Source organism: Phyllostomus discolor, chromosome 9 (genome assembly GCF_004126475.2).
Source record: "Phyllostomus discolor isolate MPI-MPIP mPhyDis1 chromosome 9, mPhyDis1.pri.v3, whole genome shotgun sequence".
Taxonomy (NCBI): domain Eukaryota; kingdom Metazoa; phylum Chordata; class Mammalia; order Chiroptera; family Phyllostomidae; genus Phyllostomus; species Phyllostomus discolor.
Genome location: NC_040911.2, coordinates 38,075,489 through 38,100,956, shown reverse-complemented (window position 1 = coordinate 38,100,956; position 25,468 = coordinate 38,075,489). Strand labels below are relative to the sequence as shown.

The window sequence follows — 25,468 nt, the reverse complement described above, 5'->3', positions numbered from 1 at the left end:
ATGAATGGATATTGATGGATACCAGGGATGGCCTTTCTGAGGAGGTGCCATTTGAACTGAGACCAGAAGTATACAAAAAAGAGCCAGTCATGTGAAGAACTGGAGATTAAAAAGAGAACAGACAAATGCAAAAGCCTGAGGTATAAATAAGTTTGTAAATCTTTGAAGAATAGAAATTCCACTGTGGTTCTAACTTAATGCATAAAAAGATTAATGATGGGAGGTAAGATTGGAAAGGTAGGAAATAAGTAGGTTATTTGAGGACATAGGCAAATAGCTTGGATTTTAATTGAAATGAGAAGCCATTGGAAAGTATAAGCAGGGGGAATTCCAAGGGGATGTAAGTGGGTACCAGTAGCATCTACTGTATCCAAAAGGAAAAGTCAAGTATGTAGTTGTACATACAAGTCTGAACTAACTGGAGAAATTAGAGCTACAGATAGAAATTTGGAAGTCATCATCCACATAGAAATAGTACTTAAAACCTCAGGACTGGCTCCTTAAGGACATATTTTTTATGGTTTGTTGTTGTTTGTATTTTTCTTCTTTTTTTTCTTTCTTAAATATGTTTTTTCCCTCACCCCAAAGGACTTTTTAAAGAGTGTAAGAAGAGAATAAAAGAGGTCTTAGAGCTGAATCCTAGGTCATACTGATTAAGATCTAATGAAGAATAAGGACCCAGTCAGCAAAAAAGATTGAGAAAGAGAAATTATCAGAGTAGGAGAAAAAACTGGGAGCATATCACGTACCAATAATACCTCCTTCACATGGGCTGTTTTGAAGATTAAATGAGACAATGCAAGCAAAAGTACATAATAGAAGTTTTTAAAGACTTACAATAGCCCTCCTACATGGTGAATATGATTCCAGTCTTTAGCACTGTAGTGTACTATATACCACAGCCAGATCAGTCTCTCTCCAGCTGAGATATCAGGAAGCTAGAAGGCCATCTATCCTTCTCACTCCTCCACCTCAGTCCAGGATTTAAAAGGAAAATCATGAGTTACTCTTCCATTAGTGTGGTGAGGCATTTCCTTCTATTTTCTCTGTATATGTAGTAGAGGATTTGGGAGAAAGGGCAGAAAGCATATCATACATAGCCTTTAACTCTCCAGTGATTGAAGCACTTCTTCTCTTATTTAACCATATTTTTTCTCTCATCTCTACTATACCCTTTCCACAAGCAATGAGGTTCTTTCTTCACCATAGTAGTGGTAGTAATGGCAAGAGATTAGAAATTCTTTCTGTTCAGTGATTCCTACATAAAGAAAAATTTAAGAGTTCTTTTAACTAAATATGTAAGTTTCAATTCTCTGAGAAGCAAACATGCAAAAGATCTTGGAGACAACTGTAGGATAAATGAGGGAGAGCTCTCCTTTGAAAAAAATTGGAGGAAAAAGGAAGGTCTTGGTAATACTGAATTGCAATTTTAAGAAAACTTTAGCAAGACAGCTGAGGAGTCCTGGAACTGTAGTATACCTGCTCTATTCATTCATTGGCTGGCATCTGACTCTGGAATGTCTAGTGTACTCACCTGTATAATAAACAGGTGAAGGATTTCAGAGCCCAGCAGCTGCAGCCTGTGATTTTACTTTCCATAGGAGGAAATGCGTTTTTGTGGCTGCCACTCTTGAGGAGTGATTGTATTTATTTTCAGCATACTTCCAGTGGTTTTTTTTTTAATTAATTTATTTATTTTATTATTTCTCCCAGCACACTTCCTGTTGAGTAGGTCATTGGCAAGTTTAGGGCCCAAAGTTAGTACACTGAAAAAAAAAAATCACAAGATAAAGTTTTCATTATATTTTGTTTGAATTGGCTTAATAAGAATCAACTCTCCATTTTATTCCCAGGATACAGTGTTCTTCATCTTAGCCCTTGAAGACACTCTGTTGTAGTATCTTCTGATTATTTCTCCACTTCATGATTTCCAGTTTGGACTTCCAGTTCTTATTTTTTTGTATTTTGTGTTTCCCTTTTTAAGTGATTTTTTCTTTTCCAGGCCCATTCTGAGAAAAAAATGTTAGTGGATGAATGCCCCCACACCCTTCCCATAGAAATATTTCCTAAATTACTCTTATTCAATCCATATATTTAATTGTGAAAATTATCTTTTTGCGGAGTTTCTGGACTGGTGGAGATGTGGGGGGAGTGATGTGCCTGGGGAAGGGATAAAAATATTTTCTTCAATTTCTTAAAACTAGATTCTTAGCTATTTTTGATCTCTAGTCACTAATTTTATGTGAACGTTATGCTTCTCTGTTGTTTCTTATCCTAAATGTTCTCTTGCCTTCCATTCTCTTTACATTTAGGTCCTTAGAATTCATTACGTGTATTTAATTTGGTGGTAGGGGCAAGCAGTATAATTGATTTTTTTATACATAGGTTTTTCTCTCCTTCAGATATAAATCTGAAATTTCCTTTTGGGCATATTTTAAGATTTATCCCTCATTTTATGAGGCCTCATATAATTAAGCCAAGGATGATCTAGATCCAACCTTTTTTTTTTATGGAGGAAGTGGTATGTATTGGGGCCTCACTTTGGATGCACTTAATCTTCACATTGACACTGTAAGATTGATGGTAAGTGTATTTTATATGTGAGGAAACTGAGCTGGGAAAACGTTAAGAAACCCCAAGGATCATACAGTTAATGTATAATTAGGTAAAATTTGACCCTCCAACTCCCCCAGTTTCTACTGTTTCACAATGCCTTGTCGACATCAAAGTATTTGTGCTTGAGCTAAAGTTACCAAGACATACTTTGAGTAGTCTTCACCATTGCCTATTATCTAGTCTGTTTTCTAGGAAGTGTTTTTGTTGTTATTGTTTTTAATTGCTACTAACTGAATATTACCTTTAAATGTCTATATAGGTAATATTTGGTTAAAATTCTGCCTTATATAAAATTTCATTTTAGTTTTATGTTATATGTAATAATGATGTCTAGAGCAAGCTTTATAAATCTATAAAAATTAATGCTTTTCTGAGACCTAAAAAGCAACATACATTTTGTTAAAATTTCTAAATAGTGATTCTGAAATTTGCCATCTGCCTGTTATAAAATGAAGTGATTCTTATGCTGATATTGTAAAAACATTGTGAGATGTTTAGAGGAAAGGACTTGTCCAACAAAGGTAAATTAGATAATAAAAAGTTCTAATTTTATGTAGCTCATTTATGCTTTACGATTATTACATTTACAAACTTTCTTTTAAGGAACCAAAATATTTTAATAAATCTAGGAAACAGTCACAGTGCTGGATAAGTAGATAGAATGCATTTTTTAAAAAAATCTAAACAAAGCAGTTAAACTACAGTTGCCCGGTAGATTTTAATATTTTTAAAAGCATTTTGACAGTCATTGGAAACTCATCTCAACTGTTGTAAAAAGGGAAAATTGGTACTCATATTTAGAGGATCTTTGTTTCTGCAACCACTTTCAAATAGTTGCTGACTTTCTTACTCACAGAATTGAATTTAAACTTCTTCAGGAGAACTTTGACTTCCTAGACTAGGTTAAGTTCTGCTGTGTGCTTTATACTTCATAGTATCCTGTATTCTGTCTTGTTATGAATCATATTTTATTATAATTACTTTTTATTGTCTTACTCTAGCAGACTGTTGTAAATTTTTTAAAAGAAGTGGCATTGTTGTTAGCTACTCTTGTATTTGTAGCACCTAGAGTACTTGTAGGCATTCAGTGAAACCCTTCTGAATGAAAATAAATCTGAGGAAATCTTGGGGTATACAAAGCAACTGTGCATACTTGTTAATCTGGTGACTTTTAATTGCAAAATGAATGCTGTTATTTCTTCATTTCTATGAACAAACTGGGGTAAAACTCAGAATATATGTTGCTGTGTGCTCTTACAAGTGGGTTACTCCCTTTCTCCTGTTGATTGCATTTTTCTGTGAAATTCAGGCTATTTTTTTGTTTCTCTGACAGCTGCAGTAGAAGATAGGAGAGAGGGAAGCAATAGAACCTTACTGATGGAAATAGCATATTTTCTCACGTCCATTTAAATTCAAACCAGAATCAGTGAGCATTTAGGAATTGACTCACAGATACTTTCAAAAGTGGCAGTTGGTTGGAGAAATCTGGAAGTAATGAACAAGCTGTGCCAGTGGCATTTTTCAACTTGGAAACTAGGGCTCCCCAGGGATTATTTTCCATTATATACTTTATAGCATTTTAATATATCAGATATGATTTCTTAGAAAAAATAAGATGTTTAGTTTTTAATGACAAACTAATAGAATGACATTTAAATAAGTCATTAAAAGTGTTTAATGCCCATCTTCTTGGATCGCAATGGCATGAAACTAGAAACCAAACTCAAGGCAAGAACTCAAAAACATTCAAATACATGGAAGTTAAATGCCATGTTATTAAATAATGAGTGGGTTATCAATGATATCAAGGAAGAAATCAAAATAATACCTGGAAACAAATGAAAATGAACATACAACAATCCCAAATCTATGGGACACAGTGAAGGCAGTATTGAGTGGGAGGTTCAATGCATTACAGGCCTTACCTCAAGAAGCAAGAAAGATTGCCAATAAAAACTCTAACCCTACACCTAAAAGAACTAGAAAAACAATAAACAAAGCCAAGAGTAAGTAGAAGGAAGGAAATAATCAAGATCAGAGTGAAAATAAATGACATAGAGACTAAAAAAACAATTCAAAAGATCAATCACACCAGGAACTGGTACTTTGAAAAGATACACAAAATTGATGAACTTTTAACCAGACTCATCAAGAAAAAAAGGGGAGGACCCAAATAAATAAAATCAGAAATAAAAGGAAGTAACAACGAATATCACAGAAATACAAAGGCTTACAAGAAAATACTATGAATAATTATATGCTAAGAAATTGAACAGTGTGGACGAAATGGATAAATTTCTGGAAACATACAGCCTTCCCAAACTAAGAATCAGAAATTGAAACAGTAATCAAAAAACTCCCAGGAAACAAGTGCTGGACAGGATGGCTTCACAGGTGAATTTAGCAGTCCCTCAGAGAACAACTACCACCTGTCCTCAAACTATTTCAGAATTTTCAAGAGAAGGGAAGACTTCCAAGTCCTTTTTATGAAGCTGGTATCCTAATTCCAAAACCAGATAAAGACACAAGAAGGAGCCCTGACCAGCATGGCTCAGTTCTTTGATCATTGTCCCATAAAGCAAAAGGCCACTGGTTTGATTCCCAGTCAGGGTGCATGCCTAAGTTGTGGGCCTAGTCCCTCGTAGGGGCATGTGTGAGAGGCAACCAATCAATGTTTCTCTCACACATAGATATTTCTTTTCCTCCTTCCCTTCCCCTCTCTAAAAACAAATAAAATCTCCCCCACTCCCTCCAAAAAAAAGACACAACAAGGAAAGAAAATCATAGGCCAATATCCCTGATGAATATAGATGCTAAAATGCTCAACAAAATGTTTTCAAACTGGATCCAGAAATAGACTAAAAAGATCACACATCATGATCAAGTGGGATTTATCCCAGAGATGCAAGGCTGGCACAATATCCACAAATCAGCAAACATGATGCATCACATAAAATGAAAGACAAAAAACACACGATCATGTCAATAGATGCAGAAAAGGCATTTGATAAAATTCAGCATCCATTTATAATGAAAACACTCAGTAAGCAGGAATAGAGGGAGTATACCTCAACATAATAAAGGCCATATATGAAAAACCTGAAGCCACATCATACTCAATGGGCAAAAACTAAAAACATTTCCCTTAAGATAAGGAACAAGGCAGGGATGTCCACTTTTACCACTTTTATTCAACATAGTACTGGAAGTTCTAGGTATAGCGATCAGACAAGAAGAAAGGCATCCAAATTGGAAAGGAGGAAAATTCATTCACAGACAACAAATTCTACATAGGAAACTCTATAGACTCCACCAAAAAACTACTAGACCTAATAAATGAATGTGGCAAAGTAGGGTACAAAATTAATTCTCAGGAATTGATGGCATTTTTATACACCAATAATGAACTATTAGAGAAACTAACAAAATCCCTTTTACTGTTGCATCAGCAACAACAACAACAAAAAATAGCAAGCTACCTAGGAATAAATTTAACCAGGGAGGTAAAAGACCTATATGAGAAAAACTATAGGATACTTGAAGAAATTAAGGAAGATACAAATAAGTGGAAGCATATATAGTCTTCATGGATTGGAAGAATTAACATTATTAAAATGTTCATAGTGCTCTGGCTGTGTGGCTCTTTTGGAGCATTGTCTCATAAACCAAAAGGCTGCAAGTTCAATTCCTGATCAGGGCACATGCCTAGGTTGTGGGTTTTATCCCTGGTCAGGGTGCATTCGAGAGTCAACCAATCACTGTTTCCCTCTCACATTGATGTTTTTCTCTCTTTCCCCCTCTCTTTCTCTCTATAATCAATAAGCATGTCCTTAGGTGAGGATTAAAAAAGAAAAAAGCTTTTGAATTCCTTGATATTTAGTATTAATTCAACTATAAAAAGTTGTTGAGCACTCATGTTAAAATCTATGCTAAGCAAAGCAACTGCAAGCATTCTTAAAATATAATTCTGCCCTGGACTGGGGTTCATATTTTGGCAATAATAAATTAAAACAAAGTTAGTTTCTTCAATAAATAAGTTGCCTTGAGTAAAGTTTAAAATTGGCATATTTTTGCAGAATTTCACTCAGAATTGCAGTCTGTAGAAAGTGATGTCATAGTATGATTTCAGTCTATTTCAGAATTTGTTAAAGATGTGAATATATCATAAAACCAGTTAATTTTCTCTATACTTGCCAAGTCAATTCTTTAGATCTTCATAAACTATAAAAATCTTGGGGTACAAATATAAATATCTTTCAGTAGAAAATATTTTGATGTTTTCTTTGAATTTCAGCTTTATTGAGGTATTATTGACAAATAAAATAGTAAAATGAAGTGTGCATCTTAGTGATTTGATAAATATATACATTTTGAGAGAATTTCTACCCTCTGGTTTTAATGCATCCAATCACCTCACCTGCTTACTTATTTTTTTTATGAAAACATTTAAGTTCTATCCTAAAAATAATTTGTTTTTGTTCTGTAGATTAAGAGCAGGATTATGTGATCGCTGTGCAGTAACTGAAGAACATATGCGAAAAAAACAGCAAGAATTTGAAAATATCCGGCAACAGAATCTTAAACTTATCACAGAACTTAGTAAGTTTCCTTTCTTCATTTAATAAGTATTTAAAGCAAAATATACTATTAAAACCTATTAGTAAATTGGTTGCAACCAAATAAATGGATTGTTTACATGTATTTTTCTTATTTAGGAAAAAGTTTAAATGTCCTTTTTCCCTTTGTTAGATTTAATCTTATTATTTTAGTAAGAAATACTTAACAAAAGGTTATGTACATGTTGTCCACATTGGCCCTGAAGTCTCACCAGCTCTAAGACAAGAAGCAAATTTCTTACAGATATGTCTATATTTGCTTCTTTGGCTTTATCTTTATTTTATGTAATTTGACTGTTAAGTTAAATACAAGGCAAACAATTTAGTGTTCTACAGAAGTGTATACTTTTTTTGCTTTTTATGACGTACTATTACAGGTATACCATTTTCAGTTAGGCTCCTTATCCACTTAATGTAGGGTTTCTCTCACTCTTAGCCTTTTTCTTGTAACCTTTTTCTCTTCTACTGCCTCTCTTAATTTTCTCTTTGACCTGTTCATATACTCTTAGTCACCCTTACCTGGATTCCCTATAAGCAACTGACAGTCCACTTGTCCAAAATACAATTAATCTTCTTTTCCAGCCTAATTCCATCTTGACTATATTTTTTTCTATTGTGTTACTCAAGCAAAAAATGCATGGATACATGCTTATTATTTTAGAAAGAGATAAAAAGAACATGGTAGTTACTACTGACAGTCTGATAAGTATCTTTCCAGGTCCAGGTTTGTGTCTCTCCCTGTCTCTGTCTTGTCTTTTAAATTTTAATGGAATCATATAATACTTTTTGTTCTGACATGTGTTATTGTATGTTATATCTTAGAAGTGTTTGCATGTTAATATAGTTAGGTCTACAGATTCTATTGTGTGTTTGTGTGAATACATGCATGTGTTTATTAAGGAATATAAGATAATGAGTAGAAATTAACATTACATTTCAATAAACATAGTGGAGATCCATCATTATGTTATCATTGATACTGAAGATAATCTCCAGTAATGTCTATGTATAGTACTCAGATTTCCAGTAACTTTAACTGTCTGAAAATAGCCAAAAATTCCAAGTAAGCAAAAGATGTAGCTTTAAGTAATAGGACAGTGTTCTTTTTCATTGCTGCATTGTAGCGTAGATGTTTCATTGTATAGATGTCATTTATTTAGCCATTCTCATATCTATTGACAGCTCAATTATTTTGTTTGTTTGAGTGTTTGAAATTATCCATTTCCCTACATCTTCTTCAATTTTGGACAAATGTAGTAGTTGATAATAATGTAGTATGCGAAGAATGATACCTTTTTAAAATTAGCATTCTCCTTATTATTGTCCAGATCAAGTATCTTTTCACATGATGTTCAGTTTGCATTTCTTCTTGAATGAATGACTTGAATATCCTTTGTCTGATTTTCAGATAGCTAAAATACTTCGTGAGTTTTTTAGACTATAGGTCTGTTACTAATCTTTTCTCTAATAACACCTATATCTCCTTTCTTCCACACTGAGAATCCTGGTTCTCAAGAACACAGAAATAATAGAATTAAAATACCTCCTAATTACTCATTTTTTAATCTCATATTACTAGCTAGTAGTCTCAGAATAACATCACTCATAGTACCACTGATATGATTATGGAAAAGTTCGGGAAACCTAATTTTATATTAAAATGAGCAACAGAAAAATCAATGAAGTCAAATTCCAAAGTTATTATAAGAATCAAAACTTCCTGGTTGGCGTAGCTCAGTGGATTGAGCGCGGGCTGCGAACCAAAGTGTCGCAGGTTCGATTCCCAGTCAGGCCACATGCCTGGGTTGCAGGCCACGGCCCCCAGCAACCGCACATTGATATTTCTCTCTTTCTCTCTCTTTCTCTCTCTTTCTCTCTCTCGCTCTCTCTCGCTCGCTCTCTCTCTCTCCCCCCCCCACTTCCCTCTCTAAAAAATAAATAAAATCTAAAAAAAAAAAGAATCAAAACTTAATATTTATGAGTTCTTGGTGTTTCTGTTTTATTGCTATTTTTTTTCCTATCCTACTTTTCTTTTTTGTCATTACTCTTCCTAGTTATAGAATTTTTAAAAGATTTTATTTATATTTTAGAGAGAGGGGAAGGGAGGGAGAAAGAAAGGGAGAGAAACATTGATGTGCTAGAAAAACATGGATTGGTTGCCTCTCACATGCCCACAACTGGGACTGAGCTCACAACCCAGGTATGGGCCCTGACTGGGAATCTAACCAGTGACCTTTCAGTTTGTAGGACGACACTGACCCATACCAAGCAGTCATCCCAGTTACTGAATTTTGAGGGTATTTGTTTTTCTTGTTATTTTAATTTGATTCTTTTTTTTTTTTTTTTTTTTTTTTTTTTTGTGGTACTATCAATTTATTGAAGGAAAATGTCCTGGTTGCGTCACTTACTTTTGGACACATTCCAAGTGCCACAGTTTTAATTTGATTTTTTACTGTTTTTTTTAACTCCTATTTCTGTTCTTTTTGATCAGTCTTGAAATTTTGCCATGCATTTCTAACAATATAAAGTTGCTATCTTAACCCTGTTGTGAATCACTTTAGCTCTGATCTGCTAGTGACAGCCTTTCTGGTTTTCCAGTATTGTAATCGACTTTCCTTTAGAGTTGTTTTGTCATTTCATTGGATTTGGACAGGAAGAGTCAAGTAAACCATCTTAATCAGAATCTTTGACATTTTTTTACCCTACAAAGGATGAGTTGCCAGATAACTACTGAATCTGCCTCTGTAACAACTCTTTTGCTTTTTCTCATTCACTATTTCTTCACTTTGCACATTAGTCCTGATACTCATTTTGTTAATAGTAGCCTGCCTGACTTGTCAGTGCTTTCTTCTTACTTTGGTAAATAGTCCTACTAACAAATCAGTCTTTGCATCATTCATCTGTGAAAAATAACTGATAATTTTTTTAAATGAATTTCAGACTTCTTAGCCTGCTTTTAAAGACTTTCTACCACTTATTATACCTAGTCTGTCTTTATTTTTTAATCTTCACCCAAGGATATGTTTATTAATTTTAGAGCAAGAGGGAGAGAGAGAAATATCAATGTGAAAAAAAAAACACTCATCAATTGCCTCCCACACGCACCCTGACCAGGGAGTGAACGCACAACCTAGGTATGTGCCCTGACTGGGAATGGAACCCACAGCCCTTTGGTGTATGGGACCATGCTCCAGTCAACTGAGCCATCCAGCCAGGGCTACCCAGTCCCTTTCTAACTTTGTTGAGTTAATTCTCTGCATAGAATAGTTACTATCCAGTTCATTTGGCCTCTTTGTGATGAATTCTTTTCTGATCTTCTCAAGTGCCCAGAGAAATCTTTTTCCTTGAAATTTACTTTAGTACTTTATTTGTTCCTTGCTGTATTTTGTCACTTTTAGCTGTATAAAACATGTTTATATAATAGCTTATCTCTCATTAGACTATACTTTTCTTTAGGTCATTTTTCAAATCTGAAGTTTTTTTAGATTCTTCACAGGAGGTAGTCTAGCAACCTCACAAATTGTTAATAGTCAAAAAATTTTTGTTTACTCAATGTAGAAAAATATGTTTAGATTTCTAAAATACTAAATTAACAAATTTTTAGAATATGATTAACTGTCTTTGGTAAAGGTTCACCGTATTTATTGCAAATCAATCTCTTGTGTATATTCCTACTAGTAAAACACATGCTTAACCACTGACATCATATTAAGGATTGATAAGAATTTTGTACTGGCCCAAAGTTGAGTTTCTGCTTTATAAATTAAATAAGGATAGGTAAGAAAACTTAGTTGAGGTAAATTCAAACAGATACTACTTCAGTAGATATGTTTACATTATTGATACCATAATTATTCATGAAACAAAGAATTACTAAAGAAAATATGATGTGTGTTTCTGTTTTAAAAATTACGCTGATATTCAGTGTTCTATTACTTTTATAATTGGATTTATTTCAAGATAAATGACTCTCACTAAATGGTATTTGAAATTAGTAGGACTGAGTAACCAGATGGAATGCTTTCTTGTCCTCAGTATGAATAATTAGACTCTGCTCCCCAGTACATGAGGGTTTTTGGGGGGGTTTTGTTGTTGTTGGTTTTTTTGCCCACACACATTACACAAAACTATCAGTCAGTCATTTACATGAACTGGCACAGTATGAGATGTAATCACTACCTAGTAACAAATTAGTTTTTCATGGTAACATTAACCCTGACTAACATTTTGACTTAGCACTAGAAATCCTAATGTCTCTATACTTGTTGGCATTATTGAAAAAGACTGACATATATGTTAATGGAGTTAATAGTATGTGACTTCTCTTTCACATTATATTTAAGTGAATGAAAAGAACACTCTACAGGAAGAAAATAAAAAGCTTTCTGAACAGCTGCAGCAGAAAATGGAGTAAGTATTTCTTCTAAATTGCAGTAGAAAAGTGAATTTTTTTTGCCAATTTTTCTTTCTTTGTTTTACTTCGCTTCACAAACTAAAGATAAATTGAGTTGCAGGTTTCATTTTAAAAAATTAAAAACTTTTGCAATAAAAATAAAATCACTATTTTTCATGATTTGTGAGTACATACAAAAAATGTATATGCATATCTTAGATTACTGTGAGAGTATATAGAGAAAAATATCTGAACATATTAAAGCATTTTAATTTTAATGATTATTATAAATAGTACATTATTAAAATACTTATATTTCAAATAAATACTTGGGTTTTGTTACCTTTCTTCCAGCCCTGTCCCAGAAGCTTCATAAAAACAAACTGAATAAGTATTTCTTCTTACACACTTGGCAGGCCACACTCTTAAAGAATAAAAATAACTTTTATCCTATTTACCAGTTACTCTTCTTTGTGTTTCATGTTTATTATTTCTGTTGTTCACTATGATTCTTCAAGGTAGTTTTATCTCTGCTTTATGGATGAGGAAACCAAAGCTCACAAAGTCAAATAACTAGCCTTGGTCTCACTGCTAGTAGGTTATAACACCATCACTCAGACCCATATTTTCTGACTTAAGGCCTCTGTTCTTTTCGTTATGCGACAGCATCTCAAAAAAAAGACTGCATTTTGCTGTGTATAATGTGCTCCCACTGTATAATCTGCACCCACATTATTGGCCAAAACTTTCAGGAAAGAAAGTCTTTCATTTTAATTCAACTTTTTATTTACTTATATTTAGAAACAAAACCAATTATATTCCAGGGTATTATTTTGCATATAGGTATCATTATTGCTTCCTAGAGTTATACTTCTAATGCGTAAGCAGCATATATAAAAGAATTTAAAACATTTATATAGATACAGAATTAGTACTACCCATGTATAATTTGCATACTTACTTTTCCCTCAAAAATTTGGGCAAAAAAGCATGTATTATACATGGCAAAATACAGTTATCTATTCTGGGGGGTATGGCCTGACTGATGCAGAGAGGAGATATGACTGCCTTTCATTTTCCATTTACATAAAGCTTATGATTTTTTTTAAGAATTAGGATTTAGGATAATCCTAATGGTTTAGGACTCTTAAAGATTTGTATTTGAGTAGACATGTATAATAATTTTGGTACAAACTATGCAGAGGTAACATTTTTTTGGGCTTAGAATAATTATTGTCTTTTGTATAAACATATCCTTACAGGTGGAGTTAATATCCTTATCAGTATATTTTTGTGTAGTGGATGTCCAGGGGGATTTTGATATTCCTCCCACGTGATCAGTCCACTGTATACTGGTAGCCAAAGAGAATTTTGATGAAGAAAGAAGGCTAGGGATCAGACTGAGGTTATCAAATGTGTACGTGAAAATATCCTCGTGTTACAGATTGAAGTGAGGCTAGAACATAGATTCACAATCTTTTTATATAATTCCAAAACCTAGACATATTTTTTTGAGATATTATTCACAACTGAACCTTACCTTAACTGACAGGATGCTATTTATAGTTCTTATTTATCCTACCACTTCATGTGAGTATTCAGTGCTTTGCTGTGAAAATATCGATGTGCTTGACGGCAGGATTGTAACACTTCCACTGGAGGTGTTATGTAATAATCTGTTTATGCCCTATATTATCCTTCATGTAAAGAAAAGAATCTGGACTCTGAATTACATCTGCTTCCAAAGATTACATAGATAATTGCCAACCTATATTAATTTATATTATGTGAAGTTATTTAGCACAGGTAGCTTAAGATATTTTGAATATATCAACCTTGGCATTTATGAATACTGAAGATGTATAATATTTACATATTATATAGTGGTTAATACAGAATTACCTCAACAACCAAGGTATATAAAGTATATTGAAATAAAATAATGTCACTTGCTTAGTAGAAATATTGATTCTGATTACTTTAAAATTAGTTTATTTTTAGTGTTCTCAAAAATTTATATACTTTTCCTGTTGAGGCTCTTTGATATTTTAGAAAAGATGTAAAAGCTAAAGTTTAAATTACAGTAAATATTAATCATGTGGTTGAGCTCAGGGCAAGTATGTTTATTTAAGATATGCCTTAGTTAAAATAGTGTAGGAGGTAATTTATTGTGTCTTTCAATTCTCTCTTGAAATTTAAGATAGTTGTTATTCTTATAAGGCAACTTCTTTGTAGCTTGCTCTCTTTGAGCAAATTTTCTTGGCAGCTTAAAAAAAAAATAGCAAGTGTTGTCTCATGATGGTACCTGGTTTCCTCTAACTACCTAGCTGTAACATTGTTATGTGCCTGAAATTCCCCTGAACTTTAGAAAAAAATATTGACCTATATTTCTGCTTGTAAAATGCAATAATGCTAACTCACCTAAGCTGGTTTTGATGTTACAGATGCCTTATATAGTAGGACAGTTATTTAGTGACACTATAGTGGGAAATTATTCAGTAACAATTTGTCATTATAAAGTTTAATAGTTGATACACACACACACACACACAAGCACACCAGCCACAGAAAGCAGATAATTAAATAAGCTAGGTATTGGGGTCATTACTCTTTGTTTCAGGAAATGGATGTGCTGGTTCAGTGAAAATCAAGAGTCTAAAGTTAAGTTCATACACTTAAAGACTATAGGATTCATTTCATTTGCTGCCCTCTTCTGAGTGGACAGTTAAAAATAAAGTTGGTTTTATTTTGTTTTTTAAGATGAACTACGCTGCTGTCTTCTGAATTGAATTCCTTGTATGACTTCTTTAACAAATATCATTGAACGAACACCTCTAGCACAAATTCACTCTCTCCCAAGCCTATTTGCTTTTAGTGAGATGAAAGTATTAGAAAGTTCTTTCTAACTCTGTGTAGGAATCGCTGTACTTGTAAGTTATATTTGTCAATTCTGATTTTGGTTTCTCGGGCCTTTTCTACATGGTAGTCCTTTGTGTGCATGAAGACAGGCATCATGGCCCTCCTGAGTCTTGTCTTAGAGTAAATGTCCTCTGTTCATGAGCTGTTTCTCATGTGGTATGACTTCAAGACTGGTCAAAATACCATTTCTCTTTAATGTTTTAGTTTTGTCAATATGTTAATTAAGAACTCAGTATTCCAGGTGTAGTCTCACCAACAGAGTAATAGATCCATTTTTTCTGTATCTTTTTCATTTATATTAATGTGGTCAAAACATATATACTAGGGTGGTTCATTATGGGTATACTACACCCTATCCTCTACTTGTAAACTTGTTTTAGCTCTAAGTACAGGAATTCAGTCATGGCTTCATCATAGGTTTTCAAAGAAACCTTGTATCATTTAGCCTACTCCCTCATTTTAAGATAATAGCATTGTTTATTAAATACCTACTTTCTGGGCATTGGTATCCTTACATGCTTTTTTCCTTTTCACAACTTGCCTACAAAAATGAAGTAGGAACATACAGTAGCATACCTACTTTACAGGTAACTGAGGCTCATAGAGGTTAAATAACTTACACAGTGTAACTAGTAAGTGTCAGATCCAGGGTTTAAACCCGGATATACTTCACTTCAGGGTTTGTATACCCTTTTATACTTTTCTGTTAAAACAGCCTCACACATTTGCCTACATAGTATCACCATGTAGATGGCTGAACCTGGATTCTTTCTTGTCAGACTCAGTTCAGTGATGCTTATATCTCACATTTATCCTGTTCTATTTTGTTTTGTTAAATTTGACTTACTATTCCAACTTTCGGAGGTCTCCTCATGTGTGGATTTTATTTCCTGCTAAGTATTAGGGTAACTTTTATTCTCAGCTTTGTGTCTTCCATTTATTTGATGAATATTCTATCACCAGTACCCTGTGTCAAAAATCATTACTAAAATGTTGAATAAAACCTACCCCCTGAGGATGGAGCCATGAGACATGCCACTACAAATTCCCTTCATTAATGATAATTCTTTGTGTGATAATTGTTTAGTCAGGAGTCAGTCTTTGTTAATACTGAGTTTATATTTCTTCTTTTTAATTCCAACAAGATGTCAAGAGAATCTTTATCCAATGTCTTTTTGAGAGCCAAATGCAGAATAAGACATTCCTCAGAACAGCTGGTTTCATAGTGCTATTTTTTAAAACTAGTCTTATTTGAATTATTCATATAATGAGTTTATACGGGTTTTAAGAGATCCAGGGTATCAGAATCACTAGTTTGTATTTTAGGAAATTCTCTACTTCCCTCTTTTTTAAAATTTTCATCAATAACTTTGTTGATTTGGATATTTTGAGTATGTCAGCTATCTCCTGCGTGGTATAATATTGATTGTTCTCAATTAATGTCTCAATTTGATCGTTATCAACTTCAACTAGTCCACCCAGCCATGGAACATCATCTAGTGAGAAATCTCCAGCACAAAATTTCACAAACTACTTAAAAAAAATTTAAAGTATATTTTATTGATTATGCTGTTATAGTTGTCCAAATTTTCCCCCTTTGCCAACCTCTGCCATTATACCCCTCTTCCCTGCAACAATCCATCCCCCCTTAGTTCATGTCCATGGGTCATGCATATAAGTTCTTCTCAGCTTCTCTATTTCCTATACTATCTTAACATGACCTTGTCTATTTTATACCTACCAGTTATGCTTCTTATTCCCTGTACCTTTAGCCCCCATTCTCCCCTTCCCCCCAGCTGATAACCCTCCAAATGATCTCAGTATCTATGATTCTGTTTCTGTTCTAGTTGTTTGCTCAGTTTGTTTTTGTTTTTTAGATTCAGTTGTTGATAGTTGTGAGTTTGTCAGTTGAATGTTTATAGTTTTAATATTATTCTTTTTTCTAAATAAGTCCCTTTAACATTGCATGTAATAATGGCTTGGTGATGATGAATTCCTTTAGCTTTACCTTGTCTAGTAAGCACTTTATCTGCGTTTCCGTTCTAAATGATAGCTTTGCTGGATAGAGCAATCTTGGATGTAGGTCTTTGGTTGTCATCAGTTTGAATACTTCTTGCCTGTCCCTTCTTACCTGCAAAGTTTCTTTTGAGAAATCAGGTGATAGTATTATGGGAACTCATTTATTGGTAACTCTGCTTTTCTCTTGCTGCTTTTAAGATTCTTCATCATTAACCTTTGGCATTTTCATTATGATGTGTCTTGGTGTGGTCCTGTTTGGGTTCAACTTGTTTGGGACACTCTGCTTCCTGGACTTGTATGTCTATTTCCTTCACCAAATTAAGAAAGTTTTCTTTCATTATTTTTTCCAATAATTTTTCAATTTCTTGCTGTTCCTCTTCTCCTTCTGGCATCCCTATGATTCAGATGTTGGACCTTTTGGAGATGTCCCAGAGTCTTCTTATACTCTCTTTGGTTTTTTGAGTTCTTGTTTCTTCAGTCTGTTTTGGCTGAATGTTTATTTCTTTTTTATGTTCCAAATCATTTATTTGAATCCCAGCTTCCTTCCCTTCACTGTTGATTCCTTCTGGATTTTTCTTTATTTCACTTACTGTAGCCTTTATTTCTTCCCTAATGTTTTTTGCCATACTTAATGAGTTCTCTGAGCATCCTAATCACTAGTGTTTTGAACTCTGCACCTGATAGGTTGGCTATCTCCATTTCATTTAGTTATTTTTCTAGGGTTTTGTTCTTCCTTCATTTGGGCCATATTTCTTTGTTTCCCCAGTTTCGCAACTTCCCTGTGTTTGTTTATCTGTATTAGGTAGAGCTGCTTTGACTCCCTGTCTTAGCATTCCTGTTAAGTTGTATGGGGTGGAGCCTTAGGTATTTGCCAGAGCAGGGCAACCCACTTCACTGCTTTGTGGCTCTGTGTGTGGGGGAGGGGTCGGAGAGGGGACAGTGCTGCTGCCTGGCATCTGGAGATTTGCTTGGCAATTGCCCCATTTCCAGTTACTTCACCCACTTCCCGTATGCGACTGGCACCTTTCTAGCTGTTGCCCTGTTGGTGATTCCCAGAGTGGGTAGGTTTGCATATGTTGTGGACCCTTTAAACGGTCTCTTCTGAGAAACCAGGAGTTTATTCAGCTGTGACACCCCCCCCCACCACACACACACACACACACACACACACGCACACACACACAGGTTTTTATAGCCAGAAGTTAGGAGGCTTTCTCTTCCCAGCACTGGAACTCTGGGCTGTGCAATCTGGTCTGGGGTTACTTGCTCCCAAGGTATCCCTCCAATTTTTATCCACCACATGTGAATGTGAAACCACCCATTCTGTCACTGCTGCTGCCACCCCTCTGTACCACACCACATCCTCTCTTCCCCAACTCCCCATCTCCGCCCCTCCTACCTGTCTGGATGAATATGGCTTCTTTAAGTCCTTGGTTGTTGGACTTCCATACAGTTCTATTTTCTAGCATTTCTGGGTATTTTTTGTTTTGTTTGTTTGATTCTTCTTGTGGTTGCGCAAGGAGGTGAAGTGTGTCTGCCTATACATCCATTTTGACTGGAAGTCTCTTCTTCCCATTTTTAAAAATCATTTAATTGAACTTGATGGTTGTTAACCGTTTCATTAAGTTTAAATTATGTTTTAACTGGAAGAATGTAAGTTCTTTAGAGGAGTAGAGGAGAAAAGCTGAAAGTTAAAAATCTCTACAGACTTTATGAAGGGAGACCTTGTATCCTTATAGATCTTTGAGGGGGTAGGGTAAAAAAAAATAAAATGGTTTTAACAAGAATTTAAGGGGAAACCTACAAATAAACTGAATAACCAAAAACAAACAAACAAAAAAACAACCCATGTACTTGCAGGCCATTAGAAGGAAAAGTGAAAGGAGAAAGATAACTAGGGTGCATAGTTAATTTAACCAAAAGCTGTAATCAGAGGTGAGACCATGAAAGTTGCTTTTTCTTTGTTTTTCTCTCTTTTTTTTAAATAACAAAGGATAGACATAGGATGACAAAGCCAGCACTTGTTTACTTAGTTTGGACATCTCTACTTACAGCTAGTTTTTGACTGGTTTGGTTTTTTTCCTTTCTTTTGTGATCCCAGCTACTTCTAGATTGGCTCTGCCAGGAAATCATTTTCTTCTCCTGACTCATTCATGTTTCAGGTTGAATTTTTATGACTAATAGGCAGGTAGGCCATGATGTGTTTAAAGTGGGGTTGGATAGATTTCACACTCCATTAATTTATAAGGCTTTTTATAAGACTAGTTTATTCTGTTTTTCCAGAGTAAGACCGTAGAACTTGTAGGGGAAAATTTAAAATGAGATATTAGCTCTGAATAACTCTAAAGATCTTCAGTATAGAATATGGGATTATAGACCACAGTAATACTAATGTAATCCAGGAAATTAATATATAGCTCAATGTTGGAAAAAAATTACTCTGCTAATGTTTTAAAAAATCTCTGTTGGTCATAGTTTATAAAATTTTCATATTAATGTTTGTTTATAGATGGTATTACAAATTGAAGTGAGTATAATAAGACAGACTGGTTTTATCACGTCAAGCCTAAATGACTGACAGACTGGTAAAAATTAGTTGGCATATAAAGTCAGTAATGGTTTGACATGGAACAGTCGATTGAATTAAAATTAATTAACTTTACTCAGAAACTACAATTGAATCCAAACCTAGTCTTTAGGTGCCATTGGTCCTAACCTGAGTTAGACATATGCCTAGATCAGCACAATTTTTTTTTTCTGGTGGAATCTGGGAATCTCTCATATTCATTCATTTATTCAACAAATATTTATTGAGTACCTATTACGTGCCTGTTCATGTGGACATTTATAAGTGTTGGTAAACCAAAGATCCTTAACCTTTTGGTGTTCACATTCTAGCAGGTGAGCAGTAGGTAAGTCAATTATATGCTGTGTTACAAAGCAGTAAACACTATGAATAAAGTAAGTAAATAGAGCAGAATAACAGAACAGGAGTACTAGGGTGTAGGAAGAAGAGTTGCAATTTTCTTTTAAGATTTTATTTATTTTTAGAGAGAGAGAGAGAGGGAGAAAAACATCAATGTGTAGTTGCTGGGGGTCATGGCCTGCAACCCAGGCTGTACCCTGACTGGGAATCGAACCTGTGACACTTTGGTTCACAGCCCGCACTCAATCCACTGAGCTACGCCAGCCAGGGCAAGAGTTGCAATTTTAAATAATGTGTTCAAAGTAGGCCTTAATGAGAAAGTAAAACTCTCCAGCAAAGACTTGAAAGAGAGGTGGTAATTAGCCGTGTAATGTATGGAGGTATTCATTCCAAACAAAGAAGTACGGCAGGATATGTCTGGTGTGTTTGAGGACCTCAGGGAAGCAAGGTGGCTGGGATAGAACATGGTATGAAACCAGGTCAGAGAGGGCATAGGGAGGGGAATAGTCAGATCATGTAGGACCTTGTAAATCATTAAGAGAATTTTGACCTGTGTTTTATGTGAAATGGGAAGAAGTGGGAAGTTTTAATCAGTGGAATGACATAACTTAAGTTTTAATAGGACAGTTTTGACTGTTGTTTTGAGAGCAGACTATAAGAACACCTGGGTAACAGCAGTGGCAGGCACTCAGAGGTTGAATCCGGCTTGTATACAGTCATTTGTCTCATGGCCTACACAAGGACAACACTTTGAGTGGTTAACAGTTTTATCCTGGGAGTTTGGCCGCCGGGGTGTAGATTCTGGTTCTGTTATTTACTATTTTATTTAGTAAGTCACTTAAGTTCTGTAACTTTGTTTTCTCATTTGTAAAATGAGAGTACTAGTAATACCTCATTCAGTTATGATAATTAAACTGATACATGTAGCACTTTGAACTGTGCATGGCACTGTAAACCTACAAGAGTGGTAGTTAATATTATTTACCACCCTATTTTTGCCATTGCCAAGTCATGTTGGTTCTACTGCCACAGTGTTTATTTAGCACCGGTCCCTTCCTTTCCATAGCTATTTTCAACATCCTAGTTCAAACCCACAGAAGCTCTTGGCTGGACTCTTATAGCCATTGACTAAATTGACTTCCTTGCCTCCTCCTTTCTGTCCCAGTCTTGCACACTGTTGCTAGATTGTCACATTTCTTCCATGCTCTAAAACCTTAATTCCTTTCCTCTTGCTTTCTAAATTATGTGTACATTCAATCATGAGGCTTTTATTCATGTACTTCCAACTTTTCCTTCTCTAACACAAGTGTACAATACCCATGCCTTTACTCAAACTCTGTGGATCGACATTTGAAACTCTTTTAATTTCACTTCAGGTGGCAGCAACTACACTATGTACTTCACATCTCCCAATAATATTTCCCACTCTAATCTTTTGAGTACTTCTTTAATCCTTATATTTGGATTTTGAACATTAGATACAAGGAATTACATCTATTATAGTTTCATACCTGTATTTTGCTGTAGCTCAATTACCATATGGTAGGTGTTTTAGTAAATATTTATTGAATTAATTTTCTTTCAATTGTCATTATTTTTCTCTAGGAATGATCAACAGCATCAAGCAGCTGAACTTGAATCTGAGGAAAATGTTATTCCAGATTCACCAATAACAGCCTTTTCGTTTTCTGGCATTAATCGACTACGAAGAAAGGAGAACCTCCATGTCCGATACAAAGAACAAACACATCCTAAACCAGAGCAGTCTGGGTGTACAAATGGTAAGGATTAGATTTGTACTTTAGTTATTTGGTTTTGTAAAAAAAAATAGTATCTGTCTGTTGTTTTTGTGTTATTCAATCTAATGGAAGGTAGATAGTCATTGTTCAGATAAACTTATGTTATACCTATAATTTAACTTCCTTTAGCGAAGTGACTAGGAAGGCATTTTCTGCCTGTATTATGTATAGACTTGTGTTGTTCTCAATATGTAAACACCCAGCATTTTATAACATGGTAAATAGTTTCCTGTTTTGGGGGGGGGGGTTTACTTAAAAAATGTGCATATATCTGAGTGGGATAAAAGGAAAGAGGAAAGGAACTTAACATTAATTTTTACTTACGTTAAGTGTTATGCTGAGTGATCTAAATACATTATTACTATATTTTAATTCTCATGACAGGCTTGCAAGGTAGCTATTAGCACCTGTATTTCATAGTTGATGAAAGATGCTCTTTAGAAGAGTTAACTAACTCACTCAGGGCCCCCTGTCAAGTCAGTAGATGAGTCAGAATTCAAGTATAGATCTTCCTTGCTCTAAACTTTTTTATTTTCCAGGTCTTGCCTACAGCTATTCCATACTGAGAATCCTGTCTTTAGCTAGCTATTTTTACTTGTTACTATTTGTAGCAATTGGTGGTAATCAAGAAATGGTATTTTAATGTGTCTACCTTGTGGCTTATCATTTATGTTAAATGTTTTGGAACTACCTTTTCTTTGTAGTTCTGAAATTTAATATGTGACATGATGCAAAGATTATTTCTTTTAATATTGATCTATAGTAAATGGTAAAGACTTTATAACCTAAACTGTTTGTAAGAGGGAAAGCATTTGGGGGGAAGGAGTGTACACAGTTCTAGACCTATATTTATAATGCAAATAAATTAACAGTATCTATGCCTTTGAAAAAATAAGTAAATCTTATTCTTCGATATTATAAAATTGGTATCATTTTCATCATTTTATATGACCTTGCATCACCATCTAGTGGAAAACAAAAGAACTGTTAAAAATCTTACACTCATTTAGAAGCTGAAGTAAAATGTAAGATCATAGATCTAGAATGAACAGTCATTGGTCTTTTATTTTTAGTCTATCAGACAGGACAGGGGTCACGTAATAACGTCTCCATAATTTTGGTCATGTTTAAATCCATGTGTGAGATTATTCAGGAAAACAAATCACAGCAATTTTCTTTATTAGAAAAGCCTTCTTTTGTACCATAAAAGCTTCTGGGTTTGTCCTGTCTGGGTGCCTGAGCTGGTTGGAGCGTCATCCTATAAACCAGAAGGTTGAGGTAGTCAATCCTCAGTCTGCGCACATACCTAAGTTGCAGGTTTGATCCTTTGTTGGGGTATATACGGGAGGCAACTGATTGATGTTTCTCTCTCACATAGTGTTTCTCTCTCTGTCATTCTCTTTCCCTTCCTCTCTCTCTCAAATCAATGAACATATCCTAGGGTGAGGATTTAGAATTTAAAAAAAAGCTTCTGTTATATTTCTTGTATGAGAATAACATATAACTATTTAAAAATTTGATTTGTCTGTTTTAATCTTATCCTAATCATTTTTATTTGGAATCTGAAATTTTAGTTTAAAAGACAAGATAACTTTTGAGCCATGCAAATTATTTTAAAACTGACTTAATGACTTTTAGTCCTTTTTTCTCTTTCTAACCACCTTTGCTTGTTTATTTTAAGGTTTATACTGCTTTTTAATATTATTTTCAGGTTATAGTTAGTATAAGTCTATTTCCTTTTACTTACTCTTTTGTTTGTTAGTTTCTTTTCTTTGAATTATTTCTGGCAAAGCATGTTACAAGATTTCCTTCCAAAACATAAAAACTATATAATAAAGATTGTGAAGATATATGACACATTATTTATTTTAAATTAATGTGCTGATTTGCAAAAAATACATAAGGAAAACATACATTACAATATTACAGCTCTAGGAGACTTGAGTCAGAAGAAGCTTGTAGGTTCTAGTTTTCTCTTCCACTGTCCTAACTGCTACTGATCTAACTTCCAGTTTTGTTTTTAGTGAAAATATAGGAATGAACTCTTTAAGGAGAGGTTTGTATTGGCTTATCAAAATAACATTTTGGTAATATTTTTCATCATGATTGTGTATAGGTAATCTCTCCTTTTCTCCCCTTAGAATTGAGAAAAGTTCCAAAATCTTCAACTCATCCACTGCATAAGCCTAATAAAAATGAGATTCTAGTGGCTGACACATGTGATCAGAGTCAATCTCCAGTAGTGAGTAAGCAAGATGTTGACATTATTTTATTAGTTTAAACTTTGTGGTCATTGGTGGGCAAGAGTGATCCACAGTCTTAGTTAGACAATATTTTAAAATATTCTGTATTAAATTTTGTTTGTTGTTTAGCAGTCTTTTTCATATTGGGAAATAATGTTATTCTATTAAATCATATTAATAGCACTATCCATTATTAATAAAAATTGCTAATAATTTTCAGTAAACAAAACTTTACTCTGGTTTACTCATTGATTCAACAAATATTTTAGTGTTTATTATATACCAGGCACTGAACAAATCAAAGCCCTTAACTTTGTTGAGCTTACAATCTAGCTGGGGAGAGAAAGAAAATACACAGATTTATGTTAGGCTTTCTAATAATTTTTCTTACCCTGCTCTCCTCAGAAAAAATAAAGCAGGGTAAGAAGAGGTATTGGAAAGCCTTACTTTAAAAGTAGTTTGTGAACAAAGACTGGGGGAAGCAAATGAGTCATGGGGATATCTGGGAGAGGCACATTCCAAGTAGAGAAGAACTCTGTGACCATAAAGAACATGAAGTGAAGTTACTGTTTGGTTGGTTTGAGGAAGCTTAAGGAGGCCCGTGTGGCTGGAGTAGAATGCGTGAAGGGGAGATTGGTTTGGGCATCTCTGTTCTTCAGAGTTGCTATTTACTGAGAGGGAAGAGGCTGCGAGCAGGTTTGCAGGGTAGGATAGGGGTGGTTAGAAATGACGAGTTTGGTTTTGAGAGTACTCTGTTTGAGATTCTGGATGGACATTCATATAAAGGTTTTGGGTGGGAGGGTGGATATGAGTTTAGAGGAGGAGAGAGGGATGGAAGTGTTAGCATGTAGGTGGTATCTAAGCCAAGTAAATGTAAATGGAGAAGTTCAAGTACTTAGCCCTAGGGCATTACATTGTGTAATTCTTAAATTTTACACAGTGATTCTTAAGTTTTCCTCATTATCCCTCCCACCCTAGACTTTCTAGATTTTTCTCTAATCACTTCCCCTATCAAAATTTTAATAGTAATTTTAATACTGTGTGAATATATATATGTCTGTGCCTTAAACATAAAAAGAGATTTTTTTTCTATCTCCCAAGAACATTTTTCACCCCCTTGGAGAAGTAGTGATTTAGAGGTTGTTGAAATGAGGAGGATCCAACAACATAGCCAGTGAAGGAGCTACCAGTGAAATGGGGGAGCGTGGTGTCCCTTAAGGCAGCTGGAGAGAGGAAAGAGAGGTCGGTCAACTGTGGCAAACAATGCTAATAGGCCAAGGAAGATGAAGACTGAGAATTGACCATTGGATTTGGTCACGTGGAGACCACTGACTGAAACTCATAACATGAGCTGTTAAAGTGTAAGGGTGATCAACTAGACTGTTTCATGTTCAAGAGAAACTAGGATCAAAGAAAGTGTAGAGAGCACTTCTAAAGCAAGTCCTTCAAAAGATGGGATATTATAGCATATTCAGTATATGTTTATATTTATGGATGATCAAGTAAAGAGAGAGAAATTAATACTTCTGGAGAAAGGGGGAACAATTGCCAGAGCCTTTAAAAGCTGAGAGGAGATGGGATCCAGCGTCCAATTGGAAGAGTTGGCCAAGGTTAATCGCTTACTCATTTTATGTTAGTATAAAACTTACTCTCTGAAAGCTATAAATCATTTTATATTAGCATGTGTATATGTTTGTGTGCGTGTGTATAGACAGACTGTCTGGCAAGGTGTGCTACGGGTATAGCAGTGAGAGGACAGATCCTTGCTTCTCAGCACTCTGGAGCCCATTCTCTTCTGCTGTTGCCAGGGACTTTACTCCATCAGTTGTCCTCTTTTCCTGTATCTCCTCAGTTTCTCTGTGGGTTCTTTCTTTTCAACACATGCATAGATGTTATCTTTCCTCTTTTAAAAATAACCCCTCTCTTAATTGTCTCCA

At 34.6% G+C, this 25,468-nt stretch overlaps 1 protein-coding gene across 3 annotated transcripts in view; it reads left to right on the top strand.

The window, feature by feature from the left end:
- Window positions 1–25,468, top strand: part of RBBP8 (RB binding protein 8, endonuclease) — an 83,925-nt gene that overhangs the window by 30,915 nt on the left and 27,542 nt on the right. For all 3 annotated transcript variants that reach the window (XM_036009214.1, XM_036009213.1, XM_028524332.2), the window contains exons 5-8: window positions 7,103–7,215; window positions 11,576–11,642; window positions 21,095–21,270; window positions 23,430–23,534. In XM_036009214.1, coding sequence (XP_035865107.1) covers window positions 7,103–7,215; window positions 11,576–11,642; window positions 21,095–21,270; window positions 23,430–23,534 — 461 coding nt within the window. The remainder of the gene's footprint in view (window positions 1–7,102; window positions 7,216–11,575; window positions 11,643–21,094; window positions 21,271–23,429; window positions 23,535–25,468) is intronic.